At 40.0% G+C, this 13,693-nt stretch overlaps 1 protein-coding gene across 2 annotated transcripts in view; it reads right to left on the reverse strand.

Moving 5' to 3' along the window:
• Window positions 1-11,701, reverse strand: part of LOC104840607 (protein HIRA) — a 36,167-nt gene extending 24,466 nt beyond the window's left edge. The window contains exons 1-7 of one of the 2 annotated variants that reach the window (XM_010581644.1): window positions 11,648-11,701; window positions 5,030-5,092; window positions 4,173-4,283; window positions 3,349-3,439; window positions 2,762-2,856; window positions 1,809-1,904; window positions 329-489 (exon numbers count right to left, since the gene is read on the reverse strand). In XM_010581644.1, coding sequence (XP_010579946.1) covers window positions 329-489; window positions 1,809-1,904; window positions 2,762-2,856; window positions 3,349-3,439; window positions 4,173-4,251 — 522 coding nt within the window. In that variant the 5' untranslated portion in view covers window positions 4,252-4,283; window positions 5,030-5,092; window positions 11,648-11,701. Of the gene's footprint in view, window positions 1-328; window positions 490-1,808; window positions 1,905-2,761; window positions 2,857-3,348; window positions 3,440-4,172; window positions 4,284-5,029; window positions 5,169-11,647 lie in introns of those variants that run through there. The other variant, XM_010581643.1, reaches the window with a different exon arrangement.
• Window positions 11,702-13,693: the final 1,992 nt, after the last annotated feature.

Consider the following 13,693-nt stretch of genomic DNA (forward strand, 5'->3'; position numbering starts at 1 on the left):
ATAGGGAAGAATGTCAGAACAATGTAATTAGTCACAATACTTCCTTGGAATAACCTCTCCATTTCCAGGAATTTACTTAATTGTTTACATAACCCATGTAAACCTTTGGCATCCACAATATCCAATGGCAATGAAAATCTCAGTTTAATCACGTGTTGTGTGAGAAAGCAGCTCTTTTTTTTTTTCCCCTTTTGAACCTGCCATCTGATAGTTTCCTTTGATTCAGCACTGTTAAATTAACTAATATTTGTGCAGAATCAGAGTTATTCTTATAATTTTTGTTCATTCTATAGGAATTCATTTTGAATAGTCACACATTCTGAAGTACCTCATCAAAGGGTTTTGTGATGCTGGTTTCCAACTGCCAGTCCATGGTCCGCCACACCTTCAAACTTCGATCATCAGCCTGAGAGGCAATATATTTCCCAACAGGATCCCAGGTCAGTCCCTTCACCAAGCCAGAATGCCCCTTCAACGTGGCAAGAATTTCTGTGCAAGCAAAAATTGAGAATACAGAGTAGCTACTGATATCTCTTATAGGACAGAGTGTTGAGGAGATTTACAAGATCTTTTTGAGACAGCACATTAAATATAACTTCCTTTAAAGTACAAACAACAACCTATCGACCAAACTGGAACCTGTACTTAAGCTAAGAATGATATAAAATGTGGTAAAGAGAACTCTGGCCAGAATAAGGGGTGCAGAACTTTATAAGAAACAGATCAGAGCAGGAAGACCAGCAGAGCCCAGGCACTTCAGAATAGCACTTTCAAGCTATGGAAAGCAGCAGTTTAACTGGAACTTCAGTTAAACATTCACCCTTTCTTCTGCACCCAAAGATTATCACAACAAATTCAGCTTTGTGCACCAACGTGAACTACGTCAAAGCTGTGACTGAACAGGCACACAAGCCTGGCAGACCTGGTAACCTACTTTCAGTCAATCTCTTGCTTTTCAGACTGTGAGAGAAGAGGCTGAGAGTAAGTACTGCACAGGCTACACAGCTAGCTTGAAAGCCTAAACCCTCTGACATCAGGATTGTAAAGAACCCTAAAATAAGTGGTAGTGACTAGGCACCACACATTGGGAGTTTTAGCCTGCATCAAGTTGTGTGGTGAGAAGCAGCCAAATAAAGGCACGTGCTCCCTAACTGCCACAGACCCTCGCAGGTCAGCTAAAGCTGTCCAGCGCACCGGCTGCACCTGGCACCATGGTCCTTGAGAAACAAGAGGCCTCGGCACTGTGTGAATTGCCAGCACTGCAGCAATGGAAGAAAGAAAATGGCCATCAAATGTAAGACTTGAGAACTTCTGCTGCCATGAGGCTCCCCTAGTCCTTCCTTCCTCCCCTTCATCATGTAAAGTCACACTGCTTATTAAGCAGCAGCATTTAAAATGGGGTAAGATAATGCACCCCCCCCCCAAAGGCAAATGAATGGAAAGTCCTGTACATACGAAGGTAATAGGTAAAAAATATATGCATGTATAGATGTAATATCAAGCTGAAGTTCTATCTATTTGGGATTTTGCAGAGAAGGTGAAAAAGAAAATACATGTAATAATAACATTCATGTAAAACCAGCAGCACAACCTGAATGTAGCTGTTGTCTACAGCAGAGTGGAATCCACTGCTCATTGCCATCCAAACTTGGAAGGACTGACTCACCAGATTGCAAGCGTGTCATCTCAAAAGACAGACAACCCATTTTCATAGAGAGATTTTCACAGTCAGTGAAATACACCCATGGAGGGGAGAGTTTGCCACAAAGCTTTACATACTCGCACATCTGAAATGTAAGAATTCTCACCTGGAAATTTGACAGCATTCCAGATGACAACAGTGTTATCCACACTACAGGATGCCAGCCAGGCATCATGTGGAGACCACGCTACATCCATGACATCTGTTTAAAAAAAGTTTCCATTTAAGATGTTGATGGCAATCAGAGAATCCAAAAATCTTTTTAAAAAGAACTTGCGTGGCACATTTTTCCTATCACCGAGAAATTATTATCATCTCACAAGAGTAGAAGGTAAGAAAGAACATAGCAAGACCCAGTGGGAGTAAGAGTCTCCAACTTAAAATGTTCAATGGGGAACAAAACAAAAACCAAACCAAAACAAAAACCTCCAAGGCAGAGAATGCAATGTTTAGTGATTATAGGAAGTACTAATGCCTGTATAAAGTACTTTGTCTTGTTTTGAATGAAAAAGCAACAGCAGCTATTGCAATGCACTCGTTTTACTCCAACACAGGTGGAGTGATCAAAGTGATTTCAATCTTGATTTTAATCATTGCTCAAGTCAGCAGGTGCAAATTGCATTTCAAATTATCTATTTTATTCATCTTTCACATTGCTCTTCAGTTATTTTTTCTAAATAAACATTAGTATTCTTCGATTTACAAAAATTTTCGCTTTTGCCAATGAGGACATTATTCACTGCAAGTGTGAACATTTATTTAAATAAAAATACAGTTTAGCTTCCTTTATTCAGATTCATTTTTAAGCCAGCAAATAGCAAAATATAAGTTTCTTAGTTGCTAATTTTTCTACTACATAGTTGCTGGAAGTTACTTGTACGAAAATCAGCATTTGATTAAAAATGACATTTTCTTTAAGGTTTTCATTGTTGCTCTTAAAAGTAATTCTCAATTGCCACCAAATATATATATGTTTTGAGCAAGAAAATGTGACCCTGAAAAACAATTTTTTTTTCAAAATACATGCAAATTATCTTCATTCAGCACCTTTTAACTTACCCCCTGAATGGCTTCTGAGAATCGATACACACCTCCACTGCTCAACATTAGTAAGTTTGCTACTGGAACCAAACACAGTGCTAGGTCCAATGTACCTAATTAAAATAGAAATAGTTACCAACAGAACCACCTCAAGTTCTTCAAGCCTTCTTTCTAAAAAAAAAATCAGCTGCACTGTACACCTTTATAGTCAGTTACTTCTGCAATGAAAACTGAAATTTTTGTAGAGAAAGTAACTCCAGTTATTTAAAAAATAGCTTCAATAAAATGTCCCATTTCTACAGTTAGCAAAAAATAATCGCATTTAAGGTAATTCTTCAAATCTCATCAGGAAGCTTTCTTCAAGGACAGAAGAAAATGCCTCAGCTCCTCGAGAGGAGAGAGACTGCCCATGACTGCAGCCCAAGAGACAGAAGAGACCAAATCTCCAATACCAGTGATATGGTGTCACAGGTTTCAGCTCTTTACACACCAGGTGAAGCAGTGAGCTTACAAAAGGCCAGCACAGGGAAGAAACACTAAGAGATGTGACAGAGTTAACCTACTTGAAATAAAATGTAAAATCAAAAAGGAAGAAACATGCTTACGCAGCTCGTTTCCACACCATGATCAACTTGTCATCTCCCCCTGAAGCCAAGTAAACTCCATTGTTTGACCATCGCACACAGTTCACGCAAGCTGAAATGCAGAAAAGAAAGTTTTTAAGATGAAATATGAGAATAAGTGGTTCTGGACTGGGGACAGAGTTTATAATAAGCAAACTTGACAGGAGATATTTTGGATTTAAGTGTGCTTTTTCCACTCAAAGCAGTTATTCTGTCTGCTTTAGATAAATGAATTGGTACTTATCTTTCAGTAGCAGTTGAGGAACTTCTTACTTAAAAACCCCCTATTCTTTATTTAAAAAAGCTTCACCAAAAAGTAGCTCAAAAGAAGAAAGATTAATATTGATCTAACAAAGGAAACTGCTTGTGGTAAATGAGGAAGGATTAAGAGGGCAAAGAAGGAAAGACATATCTTGAAGAAAAGATGCATCTTGAAGAAAAGAAGGGACAGCCGGTTCAGGCAGCCATTATACTTATTTCTTCTCTTGCCCTTTCCTTCAGAGCTCCCCAGTTTCTCAGAATGTGCATTATCAATTACTTTGAGGCCACAGCTAGAAAAAGTTCATAGGGAGGAGGTTTCCAAAGGTATCTATATTTCTCTGTACATTTTCCCACATTTTAACGTTTTCTGCTGAATAGCTAAAGAAGCGTATAGCCAAAGTATGAGACCACTCTGCTGCATTTTATTGATTCTTCACCACTGGACAGGGCATGATTTTTATAATTATGAACATGGAACACTTAAGCTTTGGCAAATTACCAACAGTCAGTAAAAAAGAAAAGTAAAAAAACTCCAGGTTTGTTACCTAAGTGATTGTCCATCTGACAAAGCATCTTGGGAATATTTTCATTCTTTTCATCTTCCTCTTTCAGGACAGGAGCCATATTCCAGATCACAACTTTCCCAGAATCCTGACCTGTAAGAGAACAAAAAGCCACCCCCACTTTGAATATATGCAAAAAAAGCTTTTCAACTTAATCTCAGTTCCAGAACAGATGCTAAAATTTAGGCAATACTGCAGTGGGAACTTTGGAAACATATGAATACAGATACCATTCTGATATAATTACACTGAGTCAGAAGTGTTTTCTTTTTCTTGAAGCTATTAAAAATAAAGTTATACAGCCTTGTTCAAAAATCATACTGCACATAACTGATACCAACTATAGGGACAAACTACTTATAGTAAGACTGTATTTTAAAAGAGAAGGGATATATTCACATTCTAAATTGTAACTATTGTAGCCAACATAAAATTATTCACTACTGTGATCCAAACAATATTTTTGCATATATTTCTTGAGCTATTCCATTTATATAATTGGATTTTTTTGTCCAAATAGTTCTACTCTTTTGCAGGTCAAAAAGCCCAACTTCACATTCAGTTTCTCTTCAAATAAAAAAGAAATTTGGCCAGTATGGCCACAACTCAATTATTGCAAGTACCATCTCAATGATGTCCAAGAGGATGAGTACATCAGAAAATGTGACCCTGCCTTGTGCAGTAACAACAGCATTTTTCAATATATTTTAATGACTTACATAATTACCTTTCTTAGAAGTGATGTGTTTTTAAAAGGGTCAAACCAATTAAAGTGTTGTGAAGGCACAAGATTATTATTATAGCCCAAAATTCTGCCTTCTATCAGTACGCAGGCATACCTTGTCCTCCTGTCGCAAACTTGGTCCCATCTGGGTGAATGTCCACTGAAAATATTGGCTTTCCTGAAATTAGAGAACAAGCAGCAACGTATTGAGTTGTTTTACAGTCAAGAGAATGCAGTAACACCAAAAGAACCATAACTCTTCTGGCTGGCAAATAACTTTCTTCTTCTAAAAGCTATAGCTGTAAGAATTACAGTTGACTACAAGAGTAGAAAGCAACTCGATGACAGAAACGACAGCCTGTTAAAAGTGTATATGGATGTTATCGTGCCATAACAAACCAATGATAACTAAGGACACTTGATCCAGCAGGATATGCCAAATGCCCCAAAGCAAAATAATACCACAAAGCAAGCGCCAATGAGGTAAAACTGTATTTGAGTAAGGAATTTCTTCCAGGTTTCTACAGTTCATTAGCTGATGACCCGAAGCAAGTTTTGTTTTGGTTTCTGTTTTTGGTTTTGGCTTTGTTTTGGTCTTTTTTAATCCTCCCCAATCTCAGACTGCATCTGTTGGTCACACAATTACCTGTCTCAAATTTAAATTCTGTTGTTATGAAACTCTTCTACCCAAAGACTAGCTTTTATTTTTAGGGCTTCCATATAGACAGAGGAAGACTAACCAACTCCAATATTACTCTTAGATCCTTCAGTTCTCCATATGCTACATCCTTCAGAAGAAAACTAGCAACTTTATGAAAATGTAAACTCTGTAACAAATAACTAACATAGTTGGGAAGCAGCTTTGGAAACCAGACAACTCTCACTCTCAGCCTATTCTGCTCTGACCACTGGATCACATACACTCTCCGATATGTTCACAGTCCTTTTAACCTTTGCAGGAGAAGGAAGAGGGGAGAAGCAAGCTTACTGCCTTTCAGTGATGCTGAAAGAGCTACCACTAAGGATTACTTGAAGGAACACACATGTGATTTCCACATTAAAATAATTTTGGGCAGCAGTCCCAACCCTTTCAAACTGGAATGCTTCTGCAAGCAAGATCACACACATGCCAGTATAAAATAAGGTGATTTATCAAACAGCCAAACAGCCTAGCACCCACGTACCAAGATTACTTGATAAATTTCCCATGTATGTCAATTCTTGCACTGTATCTTCATGATATATTAAGACATAAATGATAAAATCTGGAGAATTTATGCAGCGACAGGTTTTATGTTGCAACTGTAGCATCTGAATTTCTTGATGCTAAACTGCTAACAAAACCCTCATCCAAATATCCAGTATTTCTTACTTTTTGAGGGATATGCATTTTGCTTCATGTCAATTTTTATTTTCTTTATGTTGACTTGTTTTAAGGTTTATTTTATTTGGATTTATATTGCAACTCTGACATGTGATTCCCCTTAAAATTTTTACAGGCAGCCAAGCAAAGACCTTAAGTACAGTAAGATGGCACTCAACTTACATTCCTCCCAAGTCCTTTAGACTGCATAAAACACATAAGCTGAGACTTAGCTGTGGCTTTTCTTCAGTTTGTTGTGCCTCATTCTATCTTTTATTCTATTAATTTGAATGCAGCATACAGGGCTAAGCTGAATATTTGGAGACGCACAGGCAAGAAACAAACATTTTTTTTGCCCTTCCCAGGATGTGGAAGTTCCCTTTAATTAACCCAGCACATCATCTGAAATAGTTTAACCCACCGACACTTACGGAAACAGGTCATTCTATAAACCTCATAGGTGAAAGAGTCTACCTTTTCAATCTGCATCAACAGTCTTGGGCAAGACAACTTACTATACTCTCAAATTTGTCATTAGACATGAAGAGCAGAGTGCTCCTTGTAGGAAGCCAGTTATCAGAGACTTTGTAACTGTACTAACCTGTCTCATTTTGTTTATGTATCATTCACACCAACAGGAAACACTTCCCCAGCAAATCAGAAGGAGCAGTAACCTCTAACACAGGGGCATCAATACTCAGGAGAAATTATGGCTTCCAGAGCCAGCACAGCACCTATGAACAAGGCTTCAGAGTTCAGGTGGTTTGTAGTTGAACAATACTGTATTTAAAATTGGTTTAATAGATGCAGCCATCTCATACAGGAAGGCTCGTTCCTCCTCTGCTCCGATTCCATCACTCCTCCTTCCCAAAAGTCTGCATTAAAAAGTAGCCGTGACCAAAGCACATACTGCTAAGTTTGTCTGACAGACACATTGGCTTCTCATTTTTCAGGCAAAACAGATATGCTATACATTCTGGAAAACTGTGAAGTCATTGCACCTGTTGCTTTGCAAAAATTACTGACATAATTTTCCTTTCCTTTACTAGGTGTTTAAAACTAGCATAGCCTCTCCAATTTCTGCCTTATCTTAAGAGCACAACTCTACAAGAGCAGTAACATCAGCTTTCTTCCTCCTTCTGGGCAAAGTTTTTGCACAGATCCACAAATGGGGTTGATGGAATTATTTTACTTATGGAGCCAGAGGTAACTTAGCTACAAATTCGCCATAAAAACTTAAAATTAGCCACACCACACCAGGGAAAACGTCCACCTAGCCCAGTACTGTTCAGAAACCAGCACTAGATACCTTCCTAGGGATCCGTACAATGGTAAGCACACAATGCTGCTTCGTAGGATAATCTTCCAGCTCCAAAAAATTTCCAACTCTGAGTTCTTGAATCAGAGTCCCTCAACAGACTTTTCTTCTATAAATTCAATCAGCCATTTCTCAGATCCATAATTAACATCGACAGCCCCTAACATGAAGAGATCCACTGCTCAGCCATGGATTCTCTGAAAAGCCACCTACTTCGTCTATCCTGCACCTGCTACCCGTTACTTCAACACCCCTTAATTCTCATACAGGAGAACGGTGAACAAAAATCACTTGGCATTCACCGCTTTTCTGCTACTCACAACTCTACACACATTCATCAGGTCTCCAGCTCAGTCCTCCCACTCCTAGCCCAAGGAGTCCTACTCAGTCATTCCTTGTACAAAAGCCGTCTCACACTTTTGATCATTCTGGTCACTCCACTATGAGCCTCTTTCAGTTCTCCTGTATTTTATGACACGGAGGGGAACTGGCATTGAAGACAGTGTTCAAAAGCAAATGATCCATGTATTTATATAGTAGGATAATGTTTTCTTTTTAGTTCTTTTCCTAGCATAATTTTGGTTTTTGATCTAATGAGCACTGAGCAGATATTTTCATAAATTACTATAATCCTAAAAACTCAGACCTCAGTGGAAATTGTCAGGTCACAAGGCATTATTTTATATGTGAAGTTTAAAAAGGGTATGGACTTTGCACTCAGGAAAGGCGGCGGTAATAAACGAAGCCCTCAACAGGTTTCCTACATGGCTCAACTGTGATCCAGGAAGGGATCTTACCCCACAGGTAACTAATCATACACAATGATCTACCCAGTAAACTTGGGCTTTTCCCAAGAATTTGCCAATAAGCTTAAAGCACAATGACTTGCGAACATGAGGCCCATCAAATTAATCTCCTGTAAGAGCCAGGTAAATATTGTTTCCATCTGATGGATAACTTCTGATACATTGGACTAGTTTCATGCATCTCAATCTCACCAGCAATGTCCAGATGCATCCAGTGGTTAATCTTTAAAGACATGCTTTTTCTCCCTAGAAACATTAGTTTACTAAATCAAGTTCCAAACTTCCAGGATTTTGTACAGATAAGTCTTCCATTTTCCATAAACAGGAAATCTGTCAAACTACACCCAGGCTCAACCTGTCACACCCTCTTCTTAATAGACATTCTGCATTAATCAAAACACAAACAGCAACTGCAAAATGCCATGTCATATACTGGCACAACAGAATACTTAAAGTCCACCTGGATGAAATAATATTTACAGGTCAGTCTGGATTTTATTCCAAATGGCTTTGGATATTATTCCAAGATCCGAGTGTAATAAAATTAAACATGGACTGTTCAGTTGCTTAGAGCACAGTTTTCAGTTTGCAACACTTTCACTGTGCTCTTCTACTTCAACTGTAAATTGAAGTAATTTTATTAGTGGAGGAAAGCATAAACTTAAGCTGATAAGCAAACCAAAGAAGGAAGCAACTACTTATGAACTAGCTCAGGACCACAGGGCACCAGGATTTCATTCGTGGCTCTGGCTGCAATGACCTGTTGGTGAAGCCAAGTGTAGCAGCACCCTTGTTTGGATGCCTGCGGGAAACAGTAACTACTGGATATAGGAAACTAAGCTTCTACCACTTCAGCTAAAAAGATCATTCATATCCATATTTCAGGCAGTAGTAGAGCTACTGCATGTTTCAGGACCAGAAAGCATAGAGACTCATGGTGGCGTAATCCAGACTAGAGAGCACCTAATCTGGACCCTTTGGCCAATGCTCAGAAAGGAGTCGTAGCTTTACTATTTATTAGAAAGCAGCATATCAATGTCACACACCATTCAGTTCCTATCCAGCACAAACACTGCATGAAGTTTCAAGCCAGTTTTGTTACATACTCATATTGAGGAGTACAGAAACAGATGAAATGCACATGGAGTTCACAGTGGCACATTCAAAGTTTCAGCATTAGGGGTAAGAGGCATTAGAACGCCAATGCACCAACTTGGAAAGGAAAATCTTCCCAATGTCCTGCTCCAGAGCTGCGTGTGCTTTTCTTGGCTACTGAGAAACACAGGGTTTCTCACGATTAAATTAGATTACTTAGATTTAAAAAAAGGAATCACTAGTAAAGCTACATATTATGAACGTGTATTAGCTCTTTCAAAATCTAGAAGGAATTTCTTTACATTTTGAATGTTTGCTCTCTACACTTTTATGTCTATCCCTCAAAATACAGAACAAGTTCAATAATCATTAGATTGTTTGCCCAAGTAAGCCAAGACTTGTATTTGTTTCCAGTTTTATCAATCTAGAGATGTCAAATGATTTAAAAGGAAAGAGAGCGAGCAGATTAAGTGATCACAAGACAGAAGTTTAGCAAGACAAAGTCATTACCAGGGGGCTCTTTCCTCCAGGGTACCATTATCAAGGGAATATCATTTACAGTGGTGGATAACTGTCACAGGTTAAAGCTGTAAGACTTGTTCCATACTACTTGTGGTTTATCAACTGATCACAGATACCAGGTTTTTCCTCACTTCCTTCATTTTCTCAAAAAAACGGAGGAGCCGCCATTATTTGATAGCAACTGCTTCCTTCCCCGGGTCCATGTCTTTATCTGATTACGTTGTTAGATCCTGTTGAAGCAAGCCAAAAGGCACAAGGTCCCTGATTCAAAGTGACTGAATGCTTTCCCATGCTCCTACCTGGAGATGTGTTGAATTTCCTAACAGTAATCATGCATCAAAACAAAATGTGATACTTAAGCAGTAACATTAAAAATCTAACAGTGCGTTTTAGGATGTTTTGCCCTCTTTTAATAATTTCTAAAAAAAAAAAAAAAAAAAAGAGTTTAAATTATTGAAGCTCCCAGCATCACATGGCATACAGAAGCAAACCAGGTTCATTAAATACAGAACACCTTACGACAGACCAGATGTCTTGTTGGATTATTTGTTTAAAGAACCCAAATATACATTATGTACCTGATAATGCAACAAGCTTGGAACAAAAAGTTCTGAGTAAGATAATTCAAACCCAAAAAGAAAGTCCCATCTTTAAAAAAAATACAGCAGCTGAAGAGAAAAAGCAATTTTAAATATTGTGTAATTTTTGTTTGTTATTTAACTTTAGGCAATAATCAATGAAATATAAAGACAATCTTACGTTAATTTCTACCACAATATGGATGAGTTTCTATTCATTTTGCTACCAGGCCATCTGATACGTGACATCTAACATGACTCACAAATCAATTCAAATATTTACATTCCACCATTACAGCTTGGAGAGATAATAAACTCTGTGCCTATATTTAAACAAAAGCAGGCTCCAATTTCTACAAGTTGTCATACGCAAACAGCACCTTGGGGTTTGCACAGGTTTCTCGGAATGGCAAGGGACCTCCATTCCCGCAGGGCTCAGCATTTGCCCGCATTAGCCATCATTAAGCATCAGGGCTCTCAAAACCTTGTGTGCTGAATATGCATATACAACTGTTGGATGTGTGATGCATCTTTATAGAGGTACTGAATGGAAAACCGGGAAAGAGAAGCAAACCACATCATCTGTATCTTACAGTCATCCGTTCCTGCCCCCACCATTAGATTGCACTTTTCAGTATTCTTCCTTGCTCCAAGTCAAATAAACATGGGAGAGAAGAACACAACAATAATGAGAACTTCATGCAAAATCTAATAAACCCACATCAAGAGCGTGAAAAGCTTACGGAAAATGCATCTGAGGAAGAAATATTTCCAATAAGTACTCAGAAAAAGTGACATTAAGAACACCAAGATAAAAACCTGTAGAGCCAAAATGTGTTAAAGTGCTTTTACCGTAAATGCACAGCATCTCGGCTGAGCAGCATATGATTCCCAGGTGTACTGAATTTCCCTGCTACAACACTGACTTCTAATGTCTATTATCTCATGGAGAATGTATGCCTGTAAGCATCATTAAACTCATTCTAGTCCATTCAGTAAAGTACAAACCCCAAAACTGAGTGAGGAGAGGGAAAGGCTGGAATGACAGCACCTTGATCTGGTGTATGGAAGAGCCAGTCTTGCTATCAGGACTCTCGCTCACAAACCAACAACAGCGAAGCGGCCTCTTGTGCCCGTGGAGAAAATAAAAAGGAGTAAAAATTATCACAATGACCCTCCAATACACACAGTATAAATTACCTTTACTCTGTTTCTGGAGAGGTTTCAGAGCAAATAGGTAGGCCCATTAAGAGTGATGGAGACTACTTGCATGCACCAATGCCTGCAGGATCCGGAACCTGGGTACGTTAAAAGAGGCCAACTAAACTCACCGGTTTTCATCCTGCACTCCTTGCCCCAAGGATAAGAACACATGAATGTTATATAGTCCTATATATGTTAGCAGACCTTAAAGCATTTTACAAATGAAGCCAGTGATGAATGTCTGTTTTGCAGGTGGTGAAACTATGACAAAGTGACTTGCCCAAACTCATCCCAGCAGGAGAGCAGCAGAAATGGGAATAAACTTCGGGACTATCGAGGTCCTGTGTAGAGCACTAGCAACTAGACAAGGTATCGCAGGGCTTTATAAGTGGAGCCTCGCTGCAAACTGCTTGGCTGAAGACTGTTTTCTGCAATGGTGAGACGTATTTTAAATTCCTGTAGATTTCAAACAGAAACCCATACCAAAAGGTGCGCTCGTTAAAGAAATAAGGGAAGAAGGTACAGATCTAATCTCTACGATCTGCAAAGATTTAGGCCAAAAGTTTTTATTCAGCTGCTCATAAGTGTCTTCCCACTGAAGGTCCAGAATGGCACAGGACAGTCTGCCCACAGACAGCCAGAGATTAAGATGTAAATGCTACCTTTGTTTAGATTAACCAACCAGAAATGTAAAAAAAAACATCTCAAATAGAGCACTTTCACATTTTTTCAGTTCAGTTTTTTCAGCCTTTCGTTAAAAGGCTAGGTCCATCTGCTGACTATATGGCCCCCAGAGAGTAGTTCAAGTAAAGATGCATGCGAATTGCAACTCGAGGCTTAAGTTACCATTGTCAAAATCTGCAGCATGATTACAAAGACAACAAGGCATGCAGAAAGGCAACTGTAAAGTTGCATCTGCGCTTTTTAACCCAAAGCACGCTTTTCCAGCTTGAATAAGCTGGTCTCCAGCTTGGGTTTGTTCTAGATACCAATCAGCTAGAAGAGTCCAACTATTGACATTTACACCAGGGTATAAAATTTGCAGTTGAAATAAAGCTGTACCCGTGAATCTGAGGGCAAAAGTTGCATAAACAGAAGGGAGCTCTTCACGTTAGATTTCTCCTCACTGCTTCGCCAGGAACAGTACAGATGTTACTCCGGATATTTACCGTAAGCGGTGTAAATACGTAACGCTGATGCTACCCTGTACTCGCCACACTAGGGAAGTATAGAGCTTTCAGCCAATATCGACACTTGATTCTGAAAGTGCTTTAGCTCCCCAAATCTCTGCAAAGATCACTAGAGGAGTGGCAGGCGGGATACCGCGTAAATTCAGGGAGTTGTTTGGAAAGTTCCGTCGGAAGAATCTTCGTCCCGCATGGCCAACAACAGCACAGACGACCAGCGCTGAAGCTCTGTCAGTCTTGTGCGTTGGCAGGGGACGTCGGTACATCCCAAGGGGTAACCTCCTCTCCCTTTCGCCCAGACTACTCTCGGATTCGAACTACCCCTCTCCACTTTCACAAGCGTGAAGCTGCTCAGCCTTCGTGCCCGGCAGGTAAAAGCTAAAAGCCGCTCGGTCTTCGGCCAAGAGCACTTCACCCCTCCCTGCAGAACCCGGGAGCCGTGCCCCGGCTCTCCCCCCCCCAGCACACAGGCGAAAACGGTCCCAACGGCGGCCACCAGCCCCCACAGCTCCGGCGGCCGCTGGCGCGGCACCCTTCAGCCATCTTCTGGAGGACGGGCTCCGGCCGAAACGCGGCCAAACTCCGCATTTGGGAAACCGCCCTTCCCTACGAATCGCACCTCCATCCCCCTGCCAGCCCGCTGCCTCCCCCACGGGCCCACCAGGACACCCGGGGCGCTGGGGCAGAACTTGTTGCTCCCCGCTCCC

Source organism: Haliaeetus leucocephalus, unplaced genomic scaffold (genome assembly GCF_000737465.1).
Source record: "Haliaeetus leucocephalus isolate CR32 unplaced genomic scaffold, Haliaeetus_leucocephalus-4.0 Scaffold802, whole genome shotgun sequence".
NCBI lineage: Eukaryota > Metazoa > Chordata > Aves > Accipitriformes > Accipitridae > Haliaeetus > Haliaeetus leucocephalus.